This window comes from Chroicocephalus ridibundus, chromosome 2, assembly GCF_963924245.1.
Source record: "Chroicocephalus ridibundus chromosome 2, bChrRid1.1, whole genome shotgun sequence".
Classification (NCBI taxonomy): Eukaryota; Metazoa; Chordata; class Aves; order Charadriiformes; family Laridae; genus Chroicocephalus; species Chroicocephalus ridibundus.
This window is the reverse complement of record NC_086285.1, coordinates 875,046-893,799: the sequence shown is the minus strand read 5'-3', so window position 1 is coordinate 893,799 and position 18,754 is coordinate 875,046. Positions and strand designations below refer to the sequence as shown.

Below are 18,754 nucleotides of genomic sequence, written 5' to 3'. Positions count from 1 at the left end.
CTGGTAAACAGCCATTTAACATTGTAAGTTTTAATCTGCACAGAAAAAAGGACTCCAGAAGAATAAAATGCCATTGTTTAAGTCCTACCCTCACCTCTGAGGAAACTACCGACCCTCTTAAATGCAAATAACTGCTAAATCCCCAGCCGTTCAGGAAGAGCAGAGAAAGACAACGAGTTTAGCCAGACTCTGGTTCTCCAGGAAGCCAGACTAACCTGAGGGCATGGAAAAGCTAATTTGTCACAGAGAACTACAGAAAATTCTTTTTTAGAACAGATAGGTCAAATACAGCATGCTCTGGTTAAAAGGAAGAAGGTCAAATAACGCAACTTACACGACAAAACAAAAATCAAGCGTCCCTTCCAGATAATTTCTTTTTTGGGATCAATCGTGTTTTGTTCACTTCCTAAAATCCCATGTCAATTAGAATCACAGAATCGTTTATGTTGTAAAGAACCTTTAGGATCATGGAGTCCAACCGTTAGCCCAGCCCTGCCAAGGCCACCACTACCCCACGTCCCTCAGCACCGCGTCTGCCCGGCTTTTAAATACCCCCAGGGGTGGCGACCCCACCACCTCCGTGCCTCACTAAGTCATTTCTAATTTCATAGTTGCCTACAGCATCAGTGGTACAGAAATATCTACGGCCCTAAAGCTTTATGATCGCTCCTAAGGGAGCCGTTAATCTGGCATCCTTTAACAGGCATTGATTAAACGCGAACAGCCAGATGCCCGTTAAGAAATTTCAACTTCTACTCAGTCACCTCCGGGAAGCAGCTTATTTTGCCATTCGCTGCTGTGTAAAACGAGCTGGCAGACTGACGGGAGCAGCCCCCTGTCCAAACACGGCGGCATCTCCGTGGTCCAGAAACCATCACCCTACAGCGGAGAAGAGCAGCGTCGAGCGAGGAGGGACCAACTCTGACATATCGAGGTGAGCTTTTATCACGTCGGATGAAGGAGAGGAGGTACCACACAGCATTCATCAACCGGAACGGAAAAAGGAAGAACACATACTTAAAAAATAATCCAACGTTGTGGCCAATGCAATCCCCAAGAAGAGAGTAAGCCTCACGTTACCCAAAGGGAGGAGACCCCTTGAGGGAAGACCCAGCGGAGCTCCCTGGGCCAGCAGAAGACAACAGGATCCCGAGCATCCCTCACGCCTTGTCTCAGAGCTTTACAACTCCAGAAAGTTGCAAAGCTTTTCTTTTCCAGTGCTCATTCAGCAATAATTCAGGTACCTTTTATGCTACACTGGACAAATACCGAGCATTTTAGAAACGTAAACTCTACTGAAGGCATACTTGGTATTTTAGGGGTTGGGGCTGGCAAGTGGCTGCAACAAATTGTACCAAAATAGCAGCAAAAAGGGAGATTACTGATGAGCATATTTATAATTTCTTTATTTTTCAGTGAATTATTCAAGCAAGGTTAAGCGAGCCGAATTTGTTCGAACTCGTTTGCATAAAGAGTAGCTTTATAGGGTTTAATGAGGAACCACCAGCAGCCAGGGCCTACCCTGAATTCTGATTGATCGGCCATTTAAAAGATGCATTTGCCCCAGAGCGTGGATTTGCTCTCACAACCAACTACCAAAGACCTCCTCTCGCTCAGCCTCACCGTATCCAGACACGTTTCGTAACGACACCATTTTCTTTTTCCAGAAAAGGTCGGATTAATCCAAGATTACCCCTGGTACTAGTCAACACCACTGAAATGAGAACGCCGTGATAATAACAGATGCAGCATAGCTATAAAAGATAAAATGCACAATATAATCAGCCTTACCCTATTTTCAGTGATGGGACTGAAACGGAAGAAGATTAAAGAGCTAAGGCCTCCGAGGGAGCTACAACCAGAGCCAGGATTAGGGAAGTTTCCTAACCCCCAGGTTCATATTTAGCCCATGTCATACGACCGCACACAATCCCAGCACACAATTCTTTCTCCATTTTTTTTGTAAGCAGGATAAACCCTTATTAAATCAGGTGTTTTTACAGACAACCCCGGCCCCACGCCCTGCTCCAGGTTTAGGACAGGAAGAAGTGGTGAAAAAAGGCTGAGATTTACCCACGAGCGCCTGCGGGAAGGAGCCGGTGGGTCAGCGCAGGGCACGAGGTTCACACAAACCCACCTTCCCACAGCCTCCGCTCACGGGGGCTTCTCCACTGGGTTTCTCCATCCACGGCTGCCGACGGACAAGGACTGCATCCCTGCCCAGCCGCCATCCTGCTCACCTTCTGCTTGCAGCTGGGCCACGTCGCTAACTCAAAGGCAAATATTTAGCTAACTCATCTAATAAAGAATTACAGAATCACAGAATGCTTTGGGTGGGAAGGGACCCTAAAGCCCCCCCAAGTGCCACCCCCTGCCCTGGGCAGGGACACCTCCCACCAGCCCAGGTTGCTCCAAGCCCCGTCCAACCTGCCCTTGAACCCCTCCAGGGATGGGGCAGCCACAGCTGCTCTGGGCAACCTGGGCCAGGGGCTCACCCCCCTCACAGCCAACAATTTCTGCCTCACATCTCATCTCAGTCTCCCCTCTGTCAGTGGAAAACCCTTCCCCCTCGTCCCATGGCTCCCCTCCCTGCTCCAGAGTCCCTCCCCAGCTTTCCTGGAGCCCCTATAGTTTATCTTTATGAAAGATAAATTCTTATTATGAAGCTAAATGATTAACCAGATCTAGCAAAAAGGTGATAATGAAGTGTTTAGACTAAGGTTAATTTTGGTGTGTGTTTTACAGTACTACTGGCTGTTTTATTGTCCTTTGGCAATAAATTGGTGTATAAATTCCAGAAATGGAATATAAATTGCAGGAATCTAAAGGGTCACTGCAAGAACCTGTCTTAATAAGCGAGAAAAAAACCCAGGATGTTGTCTGAGGCAATAAAGAGGGGAAGAAAAAAAACTAAATACCTTTTAAAATCGCAGTTAAGTCCCAGAAAGACAGGCTAATTAAAGGAAAATTGGGTAATGTACGTGTAGGACAAAAGCACGACTTTGGATGAACAAAGCAGTACGGGTAAGCGGTCCTGCTTATTTGCAGCAATAAACCTCACTCTTCTGCCTGCCTCAAAAACTCTTGAAATTACCACTCTCTTTTAAAAACGTTTACAGGATTTTTAAATTTAAATCCATTTACAGGATTACGCGTACAAAAATATTCTGGGTACGCAAAAACACAGTTCTGAGAAATGGCAACGTAGCTGATTTTGGGTAAAGGCTGACGAACTGGGAAGGATGAAGAGAGAGAAAAAAGGGTTCACATTTTCTACCAGGTATTAGCCCGCATGTTTCTTCCACGCTTCTAACGCACACCTCCACCAATGGGTTGGTTGAAATGCACTAATAAGATATTAAATTCAAGAGAGAAGCTTGAAACCTCACGGCTTGAATACTTTAAGCAACAGCTACCTGCTCAGGAAGTTCAAGCTTTGCAACAACCACGTGAATTCATCCAGCGCTCAGATGCTCGCTGGAACGACTCCGAAACACACGACGAAAACTAAAGGTTTTGTATTAACATTTTTTTAAGTCTCGCTAAGCCTCACCCTAACGCCTGTAACAGACTTCTGGCCGTATGGACTACTTCCCTATAAGTTTTTTTATTTTCTATTCAACAAGTCAAGTAGGATACGTGCCACCTTGGAATCAAAGTTCAGAAGCAAAAAGCGAGAAGCAGGAAGTAGCAGGTTGCTAGGAAAATCCCATTTAAGAGAGACAGGGCCACGGCAACAGCATTTTTTAGACAAAAAAAAAAGGTCCTTCCGCCTTTACTTGGAGTCATCACTACAAGTACTGTGCCCAGTGCTGGGCCCCCCCAGCTGCAGAAGGGCAGGGAACTGCTGGAGAGGGGACAGCAAAGGGCTACCGAGATGCTGAGGGGCTGGAACACCTCTCTGATGGAGAAAGGCTGAGGGATTTGGGGCTCTTCAGGCTGGAAAAAAGACGACTGAGGGGGATCTTATCAATGCTGATAAATACTGAAAGGGGGGGTGTCAGGAGGATGGGGCCAGGCTCTTCTCAGTGGTGCCCAGCGACAGGACAAGGGGTAACAGGCACAAACTGGGACACGGGAAGTTCCACCTCAACACGAGGAGGAACTTCTTTGCTGTGAGGGTGGCAGAGCCCTGGCACAGGCTGCCCAGAGAGGTGGTGGAATCTCCGTCTCTGGAGACATTCCAAACCCGCCTGGACGCGTTCCTGTGCCACCTGCTGTGGGTGACCCTGCTCTGGCAGGGGGTTGGACAGATGATCTCCAGAGGTCCCTTCCGACCCCGACCATTCTGTCATTCTGTGGTCACTGGAGCTTTCAATACACTCCCAGTCGCAATACCAGTTCCAACAGTTACTGTCCTTCACGCGTCAGCAAGCAGGCTGGTAGGAACCCAGAGTGATATTGGGTACAAAAGAGGGATGGGCTTTCGGAAAAACCCACATCCTGGCTAATTCCCACCTCTCCCAGCTCTGTTTCCCCACCACCAGAAACATCAACGCTTCCGACACCACATTGGTGTCCCCAGCCTGGCCGGGAGCTGCAGAGGGACAGGTCGCCACGGCCCCGGGGTCAGGAGCATCTCCCCGGTGGGGCTGCCACGCTCTACTTTCCTCCAAATAACAGAGCTCGTTACACAACGACTTAAGCTGATTTGATACAAGCAGCAAACAAGACTACGGCCCAGGAAGAAAAGCTTCTTGAGCACGTCATTTAACATATGTAAAAGAGGGGACTGATTTATGTCAGAGGAGACTCAGCTTCGGGATGTAATCAGCACTTCCAGCCAGCCCGAGGTTTATCTTATTTCCACTCCCTTTCCCCGAAGTATTAGGGAGCACCCGGCGGGAACCAACTTTTTTGCCAGCATCTTCTCTGAAAAAACACTCCTGGGCAGAGAAATATTATAAATCCTTGTAACATAGTCACGTAGGCGTCACCTGGTTCATCGCACACGGCAGGGGATTTTGTTTGTTTGGAGGTTTTTGTCTGGTGGGTTTGGGTTTTTTTTGGGTGGTTGCTTTTTGATGATTTTTTTTTGTCGTGGGTTTTCTTCCCGTCAAGCTACATTTTGGTGCAAAACCGCCCACAAGGAACAGTTATTACAGAAAATTACTTGTTTAAAATATGGCTGATGAAGCAAAGGGTGGGAAAAGAAGTAATCAGTTCTGAAAACAGTTTGGCTTTTTTATTCTAGAAATTATTAAAGAGAAAAACCTTTCTATATTAACAGATTATTTTTTCCCTAATCGTGATGTCCTGCAAGACATCAGAGCCAAAACACCGTCCTTTCATCCCTCCTGTTACCAGCGCTATCCTCAAAAAAAGGAAAAATAAGGGTTTGGCTTTTTTTTTTTTTTGCTATTCTCAGTCTTCAGCCGGCTTCTTGGTTACAAATTCACCTGGCCTAGACAGGGCCACTAGAATTATCCAAAAACTCACTTTCTGGGCCTGCAGCAAGAGCTGTGCCTGGCAGAAGCGAAGTTCCCCGAGACGGCTCTCGCTCCTCCCAGTCTCCGTCCGCTCCCTGAGACACCAACACCACAAACTGCCTGGATCTTTCTATCTCAGTTCAGGAGATTAAAGAATTCAGGCCTAAAGAGAGATCACAAAACCAGGCAACTAGCGTATTTTAAAATGTAATAGCCACGTAACGTTGCAAAGGCACAATATCTTATCTATTAACTAACCGCGACGTGCTTGAATAGTGCCCAAAGTGGGCAACCCAGCAAGAAAAACCCGGAGTACGATGCTGGGTGTACTCTGAGCTTTTAGTAAAAATCATTCCCTGGTAATAACATGGCAATTTACTGAATCTAGTAGCCCATAGGGCGTATCTAGTTGCCCATGATAGCCCACAGTACTATCATGTAGGCAAAAAACCCCCCCTCCTGACACCGGTTTTTGACACTTGCTGAACGGCCGCACGTGCTGCCAGAGGGCGGGATGATGGGAAACCCCTTCGGAGTCATGCAGAGTGGGCTCACGACAGCAGAAGTTGCGAGCTGAGGTGGGGAGGAGAGTCCTCCCCAACATAAATCCCTGTAGCATAAGGCTGCTGTAACCCAAGAAACATCGGACACAGCGGAAATCTCACTTAACGCAGATCCTTTGTCTGTGGCGAAGTTCCCACCACCCAAAAAGCTGCATTTCACCGTTGATCGGATTATGACTTCCCAGCCCAAAATATCCACTGCCAGCAGCATCCATTTATTCCCTTACCATTGCATTTGGGAAAGTCAAAGGTCAGTTTAGCGAAACACTAATTAGAGGACTATTGTGCGAAGAAATAAAGATACTAATGCAGAGACTCAGAGAAAGAAAAAAAAAGGAGTGGCAAAATCATACAAAAGAAAAATTGTGCTTCTGCTCCACCGAAGTGATGTCAAGATGTGACATCGGTAGCAAAGAATAACTTGCTGTTATATTAATTTTATTTCTTTTCCCAGCAGAATTTATTAAAATTACCAAAAAGACAACCTGTGTCCCAGTGCCAGGCCCATCAATTACATTTAAATTAGATGCAGGAAGTTTCAGAGAAAGTGCGTTATTTACCTAAAAGAGGTTGTCTGTAGCCATAAAATACATTTTTTGGCTTGTTGGGGTGATGTTTCTAAGGAAGGTGCCGAGGGCTCCAGCAAGCTTTGGGACAGGGAGACACCGCACACGCCCTCGCCAGAAGGTACCCGGGTCCACCAACAGCCAGCATCCACGGTCACTGGGCTTAAAACACTACGTAACGCTTGTTTTGGGGTTAGAACTGACATTTCAAGGTGTGTTCAGACTCATAATTACTCATTTTAAGTAGCCAGACCTTGAAAAGTTGTTTCTCTGTGATAGGTACGTAGACGTGTAAGAAGCAAGTTAAAGGTGAGACATCTCTAGCTGCCCATCAAGGCATGGGGAACAGGGAGAAATATCTGTATGTTGTGAAAACTGACAAAGGATTATATTATTAAATATATTAATATATGTAATATATTTTATATATTCTGTATATGATATATATTCTGTATATTATATCTATACACACACAGAAGGAACAGTGAGGTATTACCGGATGACTGCATGAAGCAAAGGCACAGGCATTAATCTACAGTTCAGAAGAACTCGTAATTTATTTCATACAAACCCAAATAAGTTTTCAGCATTTGCCTGAAGCGGCAGAGAGCCCTCCGAAGACGCCCGCAGCCAGTCGTTCTTCGCTCCAGCTCCTGGCGCGGCGACCGTTCTTTAACTAAGCCTAAGCCGCACCGAGTAACGGCTTTCACAAGCGGCATCTTCAGAAGAGGGTGGATGTACGTCCTCAGAAGGGGCCCGATGTTTGTTACAGAGAGGTACGCACGGGGATGCGCATTACGATGCGCTTCTGGGCCCCGGGATTCAGAAATTATCCTGGAATCAAAATAATCTGCCTGTCAAGGCCCAAGGAAGGGATGGAGAACAGCCTGACCCACAGCTGCTCCTCGTGGACAGGAAAGATGCTGATGTTCGTCTGAAAATACGACATTTGGATAACCTTTAAAGACAGGAGAGGCGAGTTCCTCAGCCTACAGCTACTTGTACTGGAAGTAAATTTCTCAAAGTTGACTGAACTTAAAATAGAAGTATGTGTAATAAATGTTTTGGGGTGGTTTGTTTTTTTTTTTTAAATACTAGTAGGAACTATATAGAACTCAACCCCCAAAACCAGATGATTTAAAACCTTCAGATGATGAAAGAAATCAAAAATCAGATAGTTACAGAAAAAAGACGTTACGGGTCTGGCACAGAACTTTCTCACCGAGGACCACCCTGCGCGGCAGAAGCCAAGGCCAGCAGTGGTCCTGTCTAGTTTTACGAAACGGCCAGCAAAACACCAAAAGCCTCAGAGGTAAAATACAACACTTCATCTTCTTTCCACTAAAATTTCATCCACAAAAAAAAAAAAAAAAAATAAAAAATTTATGTTCCTAGCAGCTCGCTCCTCCTCCACGCAGACAAATAAGTTTCCCCTATTTAATATTCCAAAGTCACAGCTCTTCGAGACCCATGCAGTCATTGCAAGGTGCAGATGAAACCAGCGTTCCGAACGGAATATCCACAGAAACATCCGCACTGAAGGCGGCTTTAGAAAATTGGCGGCACAAATGACCGTCTTTTAGGTCAACACACTTCTACATCACTTCCCACAAAACGTCTTTATCCAACTCCCCGAGATGGGGAAGAGCGAGTCAAGGACTGAAAGCTCTTAAACACAATCCTTTTAGCACAGACCTGTAAGATTTTAAGGCCAAGCTGCTGCAAGACGTTATTTATTCTTAAGGACCATCGTTAACCAGCTCGTAACGCACCTTTTCAGCTCACGGAACTCACGTGCCCATGGGGTACGCTGCCCCAGCGCGCAGTCAGGCAATACAGAGGAGCTGTATTAATAAAATGTGCATGGAAGCGACAGATCCGTGCCCTGGTGCTCTCCTGAGTCATCCTTCCCTGCGATCCGAGTGCTTGGTGGCTTCGTTCCCCCGCACGACGCTGCACCGAACACTCGGCCGCGTGAGAATTACTGACCTTGAGCGAATCCAGGGCATGGACGGGGCTCTTCAGAGCGGTCGGGTTCGCTAAGCAAAGTTCTGTGCCGAACAACAATTTACCCCGTTATCTCTGGTGTTCCCGGTGTCTACAAGTGCTCCATCATCTGGGAAGTTTCCTTCAGCTTTCTGAACTGTCGGGGAGCAGCTCGTTGAGATGACACTACCTGCGGCTCTATGCCTTCACCGGCAGGAAGAAGAAACAGGGCTTCTTTGGTTGGAAGGGCACCGACTCCTTCCCGGCCCACCCGTGGGACACCCACGGAGCACGAGCCTTCATCCTCCACGCTCACCCTCCAGCCCCATCAGTGCCTCCATCCCCTGGCCCCGATCCTCACCGGAGCCATAGGGCATGGAACACCCCCAACCTCTGCCCCTCACCACCAGATCAGCTCCCTCCAGACGCCCACTTTCCCCTTCCCCCAGCCAGCTCAGGCCTAAAAACCATCACCCCAAAAGATCAGACACACACAGATAAAAGATGCTGGGAGGGCTGGAGCCCCTCTGCTGTGGGAACAGGCCGAGAGAGCTGGGGGGGTTCAGCCTGGAGAAGAGAAGGCTCCGCGGAGACCTTCCAGTCCCTCAAGGGGCTCCAGGAAAGCTGGGGAGGGACTCTGGAGCAGGGAGGGGAGCCATGGGACGAGGGGGAAGGGTTTTCCACTGACAGAGGGGAGACTGAGATGAGATGTGAGGCAGAAATTGTTGGCTGTGAGGGGGGTGAGCCCCTGGCCCAGGTTGCCCCGAGAAGCTGTGGCTGCCCCATCCCTGGAGGGGTTCAAGGCCAGGTTGGACGGGGCTTGGAGCAACCTGGGCTGGTGGGAGGTGTCCCTGCCCAGGGCAGGGGGTGCCACTGGGTGGCCTTTAAGGTCCCTTCCCACCCAAACCATTCCATGATTCTAAAACCCTGAGTCATGCCCGTCTGAAGAACTAAACGAGTCTTCTGAGTTTGATTCAGTTTGCTGCTTTTTTTAGACTGAAGCAACAGAAAACATGAATTCTCCTTTAGCAAGCAGTGGATGCAGACCCGCTCGGAAAAGCCTAAAAAGGTCTCCCTTAAGCCCGGAAAGTATAAAAGCCTCTATAAATAAAAACTTGCACCAAACGGGAACTATGCAGGCAGGTGAAAGAGGAAAAATAGCTTTAATTAGAAAAAGCACGCCTTTAAGTGTCCTACTTACAAAATGGTTAACATCAGGAATGACTTTTTTTTTTTTTTAAGGGTTTTTATGGGGTTTTTGTTTTGGTTTGTTTGGTCTTTTTTAACTTTGTGCACTAACGACTTATTCACCAGCAAAAAGAGATGACAAACAAAGAGCAAAGACTGAGTCTCATCTGGGCTGGCAGCGAAATGCTTCCCTGGCGTACACCACACCCCCAGAAATATTGCTAAGGGCGGATAACCGTTCCCACAGGCATGTCATTTTTCTGTGAATCGTCACAAAATCAGGCACCTTAAGCTGCAAGAGGTGCCCCGCCACAAACAGTAGACATTATTTCCTAGCTCGTTCACGCGTGCAGATATTAAGTACCTTGTATGCCCAACGTGGAAATGAGCATCCATCTCATCCGTCCCCCGGTCACTTCTTATTCCTTGAGCACGGCGGGAAGAAATTTTCCTTCTTCCTATTTCTGCCTCCCCCCACCCCCCAGCAACAAAACCAAAACAACAAAATCATGTGGCTCATTAAAATCATTTCCATTTTAACCCATTAACTAAACCCATTCTTTGATGGCCACGTTTTCTACCACCTATCCAGACAGCAAGGTATTCCAGTTTAAACCATTTACCTCTTTCAGGACTAACACTGGAGAGGTTAATGGAGCACACGGAGCTACCTGCGGATATTAACTACGAACAAGCAGCACAATCCGCGAAGATTCTCACCACAGTACAACCATTGAGAGGTTAGTTTGAGATGTTTATTAGGGTGATTTATTCAACAGTGATACACAGCTTCACATCATACAGAGCATTGGAATCATTGAGAAGAGTCAGGAGCGATAACAGACAAGCTTTAAGCACAAGAGTTATAGTATGTTCTGCAAAGATTTCATATCATCTCCAAAGATTGGAGAAAAGTCTGGGTAACACGGAATTTAACCAGAAGAACACATTTGGTAGCTACCTGGCTTTCTGAAAATAAAAACTGAAAAACGCAACGCGTTCCTGCATGTCCGTTTACTGCGCTCAATTTTCAGCAAGATCCACGTACATTTTCTGGGAGCAACAAAAAGATACAACGCTCTGCATCGACCCTCCAACATCCCCTCCCACCCCCATGCCATGACAGCCAGCCTCCCAGGACGGGCATGGGACACTTCTGCCCCAGAAAGAGCAAATGGGTGACACTGCAGAGCTTTTGGTAGGAGTCCTGTAGGGAAGAACCACCACCACCAGGAAACAACCATCTCCCTTCCTCTATCTACAAGTTTTCATTCAAATCTGTAAACCTGATGACATTTAAAATAAACAGGGATGAAAAAATGGGGCGGGAAAAGAAAGAGCTAGTGGAATGGAATGAATTATTCATGTTAGCAGCTGAGAGAGCGACTGAACCCCGGGGGTGGCCCCGGCTGCATCAGCAACCCTGGCTTTGGTCTGCTGGAGACGCTGCCGTGCCCGGCCTCCAGCCCCACTGCACCCAACGGGTTGGAGCGAGTTGATCCAGCCAACTGGCTACCAGTGCCACAAACTCCCCTCCAAGCCAAGACTTGAAAGCATTATTGCATTTCCATAAGATCAAGTGCAAGGGTTAGGGGGCAGGGAGGAAGTCTGATACCCACTTAATCTGAAAACTTCTGTTATTCAATCTGAAAATTTCTCTCTGTAATTATTTGCTCTCTACTTCTAGGGCAGAAATAGTAAAGGCAGCTTAAGGCAAAAGGCGAGAAAGCACAACTTGTGGAACCAAGTTAAAATGCCTCCAAAATCAACCATGACTAAGAAAAAAAAAAAGTAGCTACAAAGAGGTCTTTAAAAATAAAGCCAAGAACACAACAGTCTCCTTGCATGGCAACAGACAGCAGAACTCCCCCAAGAGGAAAGCGCTTCATGACCATGAGAAGGACCAAACACCTCTCTGTGCATCACGCGCCACTGCTGGTGTCACCTCTTGGTGTGACTTTGCCGCAGAGCTGATGTGTGAGGTCCAACTGAAGGGATGGTCCTGGGTGGCCCATGGACCTTCTATCACCCCCAAAAGGGCACGGGTGAGGCTTTGGTGGCTTGTCAGAGCTGGAAGCTGTTGGCTACATGCTACCACGTGGCATCATTTCCAGTAAAACCAGAAAAACAGGGCAATCTGACAGCCATACTTGCAGTGTATCCTGAATCCCAATTCCCATTCTTGCTCTAGTCCATGGGGAAACGCTTATTGTTGTACTTGGGTCAGGATATGCTCTCAAAGGCTGATGGTCTGAAGCAACTGGGTGGTGGCTCTGCCGGGTCAGCACATCGGACCGGCACGGGAAGACCCCAGCTTTGGCAACGGGGTGTTCTCCGAAGTGACAGCTATCCACCTTGGAGGGGAAGCCAACAGTGCTACTTGTTCAGAAATTGGCACCACAAGGATGCCAGCCACTAACGAGGCTTTGAACGGTGGGTAGAGCAATGAATTGCCACCAAATTAGAGAACAAAAGCCTCGAGACCCAATGCACATGATTACACAGGCTGATTGCACACAATCCACTGCGGAAACTCTGGGCACTCTCCCTGGGTGGGGAGCATGGGAGGTCTCAGATGAAAAAAAATAATATAAACTCTGGATGGGTCAGTAGTGGAGGGAGATCTTAAAGAAAACCTTCTACTGGCATTAACAGTAGATTCATTCAAGGTGCAATACTCTTCCAGTAAACCGTTCGTAGACCAGTATCCTAACGTAGTTGTGGGTACTAGCAGGGCACTAGGAATATTCAGGTGCAAGCTACTCTCTTCACAGGAGGAAAATATTATTTTTAGGCAAGTGAAGGCCTCAGTATGCTAGCATTTGGCAATTTGGAGAATCGTGTCCCACTTCAGAATGGATCTGGTCTCAAATAAACCCTGTACTTTGATCCGGTCTTGTAGGCAAAGCACCTTTTGCTACACACCGCAATTATCCTCAAACAAAACGTTCACTCGTCTACAAAACCCCAGGCTGAGCTTGTCTCATGTAAAACACTAAGTAGTCTCCTAAATTATCCCCTTTCGCATTTTGTATTAATGGTAGTAACTAATACTTTTGCGCTCGGAAAGCGTTGCACCTTTATGGAACCATCAGGAATTGCAACAGGTTTGCTGACCTCTTGTCGCTCGGTTTAAGGTTAAGAACAGCCCCATTCCTTTTGGTGCGGCTGGAAACCGTCACAATTATTTCAGTATAGATTTAACAATTTAGCCCTAGATCTTTTGTTTCTCTCGCTTTTAGAGGGGACAGATTATTTCTCATGGCAGGTAAAATCTCACCCAAGGCCGTCACGAACAAAACGAAGGCAGAGGGGTGAAGTTAAAAAAAAAAAAAAAAAGGCAATTTTCTTTCTTACTTCCAAGGCTTCGGGAAGCAGTAGGACAGCAAAGCTGCTTACTGAGGCAGGAATGTGGGGTTGGTCCTTTCCCTTTCTACTCCCAGGGGATGGCAAGTGCTTGAACCCCAAAATCCACCCCTCACAAACCAGAGAATCTGCTTGTACCTCAGGCAACACGCCTCTTCCTAATGTCTCAAGTCCGTATAATAAGTGCTACGATGTGAAAACACCTGTTTTGAAGACGACGACGTTATTAAAGGTAAAAACCTCGTACGAGAAGGTTTCGAAGCAGCAAGGATGAAGGCAGGCAGAACTCAGCGTTATTCTAAAAGGCTGCGGTGAGTACGGGGAGAAGGGAAAGGAGCTGCAGTCGTGGCGCACCCGTCCGCTATGAAAGCGCAACTTTAGAATTTAACACCAAACCTTCTGTTATTAAGCGTCCATGAAAAAAGGATATAAATTAAATTTAAAAGTGGTTGAACTAAAAAAATAAAAAAATATATATAAATAAAATGGAGCTGTAGTTGTGATTTAAAACCCGTGGGAGTGCTGAATTAAAAACCACCGTGCACGTTTGTGCTTACACAAAGGAAGGAAGGTTTCAACAAGCACTGCAGAGCAGAGAGGGAGGAGGAGGAGGGCTGATCGGCCGACAGCACGGCGACCCTTTGGTTTCTTCTACACGGAAAGTCCAAGGATGTAAAGCAAGAGCTCTGTAAAATGCTGAAGGTTTTAGAAGTGTAATGGCAGGTAGAAAAGTACACTGGTCTTGTATCAGTGGCAGCCCCAGTGTTAGGAGACAGTCTAGGCTTCTAGGAGGAGAAAATAGAAGAGAGGAAAAGAAGTAGGAGAGGGAAACGGGATGGGGAAAGGGGCAAAAAAGCGCAAGTCATTAGTAAACATGAACATTCAGGTAGCAACTGCACAACAAGCAATATTTCATTTAGTGCAGCCAGGAGATTTGCCAAAAGCCAGATTAGAGACACATGGAATTTTGCTTTTAGAAGGGTCTGAGAAAAAAAAAATAAAATATCTATCGCTAGTCATGCTACGGCATGACGTTGTGCCGCATGCAAAAATTAGCTGTGCTAAATCAAGATTAGTGACAAATTGCCATCCAAAGAGCAGCAGCCCAGGATGCTGCTTTAAAGCACAATTTGCACTGAAAGCAGTGACAAAGTGTTTTTGGGACCCCATCTCAGAGGCGAGAACGACAAGGCTGGCTGGAGAGAAGGTCCAGGTAGGGGAAGTATGAACACCCAACAGCGATACTTCCCTAGATCACTTCTCATCTTCCAGCAAGATAACGAACAGGAGCTTGGAACGAGAGGTATCCGCATCAAACCATTTGGCCATCCTTGAAGGATTTCTTTCCAGAAATTTGTTTTGTGTTTTGTTTTTTTTTTTTTTTAAAATATATAATTCCTTTGAACTCTAGGCAAATATCCTGCAATAAGGAGTTGCAAAGGTTGCACTGTTCAAAGATTACACTTTCTGATGTTGTTTTAAACCTGCTGTTAGTTTCACTGGGCACCCTCTAACCTTCGCATCGTGCAAGTTAGCAGTTGGTTGCCTAATTCAATACCTGCATGCCATCGGTGGTTACAGGCTACTCCAGTTCCTCCCCCCCCACCCCGGCTGATTCGCTCGAGCTGCAGCAGATGTGCACAGCTTCCCTGCGAACGCTGCCCCAGCCGCTCTCCTATTTACCCTTATAAGGAAGAACAGAATTAATAGAGAGAGATTGCAGGCCGCGTGCTGAGGACCCGAGCCAGAGCTCCCAGGCCGCAGGTCTCAAATTCTCAGGAAAAAAAAAAAAAAAGAAAAGAAATCGACTCCCAAACCCACAAACCAAATAAGCAATCGCCACGTACGGCTCAGCACTGCCAAGAACTGAACCCTTCAGAGAAACCACCCCTCTCCCAGGGAAAGCAAAGAGGGGCAGAGGGTGCTCAGCATCGCGGCCGCAGGTTTGGACCCTCAAAGTAAACAGCCAACGGAAAGTCAACTGTTCACATTTTCCCTTTACGTTCTGAAATGCTGAGCTGTACACATCCCCGCATCAATGGTTTAAATCCATCACAGTTATAACACAAATAATTCGAGAGTTAATAGAGGGTTTTGCCCCCGAGTTACATTAGGTTTGGATTTACGCCATCCACTACATTAACGGTATTTCGGAGCGGGGCATCCGGTCAGGAGGCAGCACAGGCTGCCAAAGCGGCACTAAGATTTCAGTCCTGACTAATTCTAACCTCTGCATACACATACACCAGATGTCTGTAGATAACGTTGCATGCAACAAAACATTAGCAAGTCATCACCCTGTTTTATTTGACAGGTGAAAAGAACCAACGTGCAGCAGTGCTTCCTGTGATCTAGACGGGAGAGATGAGCAGGCATTTGTGTTTTCAAATAGCTTGTATCTTTTCCCGATATTTGCCCTGAAGTCTGTGTCAGAATTCAATTCAAACACAGTTCTGCTTTTAAAAGCCCTCTCTGTAGCTCCTGACACTATTTTTTGCAGCAAAAAGCTGGTTTCCTTGAGCATCACCTTCCCTGGTCCTCTCTCAGCTACTCCGTTTCCCACCTCCGCACTGGGCCCACATTGCACAGCCAGAAGAATCATTTCAGCTTTAAAGAGAGACAGATTAGGGAATAGATCCAGCTGAGAAGCAATAAACCAGCCAAAACTGAAGGTGGCTCAGGGCCAGGGGCTACAGGCTTCAGGCAGCACCTATCGAAGGCAGAACCGGGCAGCGCTGCAGTCCGGCACCCCGACTGGAACACCTTGTCTCTCTTTCTGCAGAGAATCAGCTGCTCCTCAACCCTGAAAACGCCTCCATTGTCTGATAGGAATTTAGCGTTTCTCCCTTTCTCTCTAATATTAAGCATGGATGTTTCAAGCATTCCATAAAGAAGGGGGTGGGGGGAAAGAGCCCATGAAACAGTTGTGTTGGATAAGCCTTCTGTTGTTCTGAAAAGCCTAATTAACTTGATGCCTATGAATCTCCATCCTTTGACACGCTGTTTCTACCACTTTGATGTCACTTTTAGACAGCTTTTAACAAGAATAAAAAAAAGAAAAATCCAACTCTACCCCACAAAGATGGAGCTTATTAATAAATTAAAAAGCTTCAGACACATAAAAGTATCTTTGATCAAACTTGTTAGCATTTAGCGTGTGAAGAGTTAAACCTCCGGAAAGCTAGTATTCAGTAAACAACAAGAGATTTTTTTTTTTTTTAAACACAATTCAGAAGTTCAATAAAAAAAAATCCCAATGCATTTAGTCAGTCATACCTGGAGTATCGTAAATCTGATTATATTTCTACCTCCTTTTAGTTATATGTATTTAAAAAACAAAAAAAGAGAGGAAGTATCCTTAGGAAGGTTCAGAAGTGTTGTTAATTTTAGTTGTATGTTAAATTATAGAAGATGCACAGCTTCCTTTTGGCCAGATTTACAACGGCAAAGTAAGTACAAAGATCAATTTTTATATTCCCATCCTCAAGAAAAACATGAACACTTGCTCACGCTGAACAGAATTATAGTAAAAAAGTGGTTTAATTCATCCCTGTCTCCCACGCTCACACATTCATCATTATTTCCTGGGGTTTTTTTTCCTTGGGGCCGCACCTACGGACTAGCAGGGATGTTCGTGCTGGGAACGCCCGAACAATCGCAGCAGTGATCGGCACAGCTAAAGCTGAGCTGGAGATCATGAAAAGGGAGACCGAATAAATAGCTCCTACCAATGCCAGGATGGCAATCGACTTTTTGAATATTTGATCCTCAAGAAACGAGAGGTGCCACAGTCTGGCCCGTGGAAGTCCGCCCCCTCCTCACCCCCGAGGGAACAACCCACGGGCTCGTGCACGCACTCGCAGGGTTTGGTACCGCTCACCCTAAACCGCTCAGCTGGAATTTGGTAGGAACCCCAATTCGCTGTAGGAACGTTTCACAGTCTTTATCATAGAATATAACTGCTGAAAGACGCCTAACTTCAGCATGGTTTAGGCTGCTTGGAAAGATCAATTATATTCCGGATTCCTCACAAGCTTGAAGTATCGGTCCACTTAAGTAACCACAAGTTTCTTCGGACAAAGCTGTCCTAACGCCGTATAAAAAAAGGCTCGGAAGACCTCAATTTCCTCTTTGACGTTGCTAAAGCAAGTATTAGGAGATATTTACGGAAGGGTGCTTTGGGGTAGAAGGAGACGCTGCAGAATAAGCAAAGCAGCATAATTTCAGTCACAGCTAAGAATTAGGGAGTGAAAAAACTGCAAAGGATGGTGTAACTCTGAGAAGAAACATCGCTGTCAGTCTCACGGGGAACAGGAGACGTCTACTTAACAGGGTAGAGCTCAGCTATGAATATTACGGGGTCACTGGAAAGCCCTTTAGGTATCAGTGCCCCAGATGCTGCCTTCCCAACACTGACCATGGATAAAATAGATATTGTCTTCAGATGAGGCTTTACACAAATAAGCAATTTCAAACCCAAAGGAGAATGAAGTTCCAATTTGTTTCAAATTCTTTGAGAAGATCATAAAAAAAAAAAACAAACCACAAAACCAACCCACTACGGAGAAATACGACTCAAGAAGAAGATGCATTTTCTCGCAATGAGATTTTACTGGTCCAATAACAAATAAACGAGTCGAGGTGTTTCCTTCAGACATTAAGCACGTACCTGTGCGGTGATCTTCTATTCCGTGGTCACCATTTTCTACAACTGTTGGCCCAGAAGCTGAAGTATCTGCAAGAAATCAAAGGAAACGTTAGCACTGGATGAAGTTAGTCTTAATCAAAAACTTAAAAACAACATCTGTGTTTTGATAACATCACAATAAGGGCTTTTTTTCCCCAGAATTATTTTTGAAATAAGTCAAGGTACATGCCAGAGTCAGCACAACTTAAAACCCAAGAGGAAGAGCTTTTCAATCACAACCACAGAAAATCTAGTCCCATGAAGGAGACTTGAGGCATAACAACTAGAAGCTTCTTTATTCACACCATCGCTTCAGACTGAGCTTTCCTAAAGGCCACCACAAGATCACTGTGACTGTGGAATTCCTTCAAGCAAACAACGCTTTGCCAAGACAATAAACTTTGACGGGCTTGGCGGATGCGAGGCAAGAGCAGTTGATGTTGTTAACCTTAACACTGTCTCCCGTAACATCCCCATAGCCAAGAGACAAAGCACAGGTCAGAAAACCACACAGTGGAGGTGGATGGAAAACTGTCTGAACAGCCGGGCTCAGGGGGTGGCAATCGCTAGGACAAAGTCCAGCTGGAGGCCCGTCCCTAGCGGTGTCCCCCAGCAGTCGGCACTGGGGCCAATAACATCTTCATTGATGACCTGAACAATGGAGAAGAGCACGCCCTCAGCAAGTTTGCAGACGATACAAAACTGGGAGGAGTGGCTGATATGCCAGAGGCTTGTGATGCCACCCAGAGGGACCTGGGCAGGCTGGAGAGAAGAACCTCATCAAGTTCAACAAGGAGAAATGCAAAGTCCTGCACCAAGGGAGGAAGAAGCCCAAGCACCAGTATACACTGGGGGTCAACTTACTGGAGGTCCTGCAGGAAAAGCCCTTGAGGTCCTGGTGGCCAAGTTGAACATGGACCACCAACAGGCCCTTGCAGCAAAGGTGGTCAAGAGCATCTTGGGCTGCAT

The 18,754-nt window shown here is 46.4% G+C and overlaps 1 protein-coding gene across 11 annotated transcripts in view; it reads right to left on the bottom strand.

Moving 5' to 3' along the window:
• Nucleotides 1-18,754, bottom strand: part of MAP4 (microtubule associated protein 4) — a 174,710-nt gene that overhangs the window by 89,851 nt on the left and 66,105 nt on the right. For all 11 annotated transcript variants that reach the window (XM_063324175.1, XM_063324182.1, XM_063324184.1 and 8 more), the window contains one exon: nucleotides 17,768-17,833. In XM_063324175.1, the coding sequence (XP_063180245.1) occupies nucleotides 17,768-17,833 (66 nt within the window). The remainder of the gene's footprint in view (nucleotides 1-17,767; nucleotides 17,834-18,754) is intronic.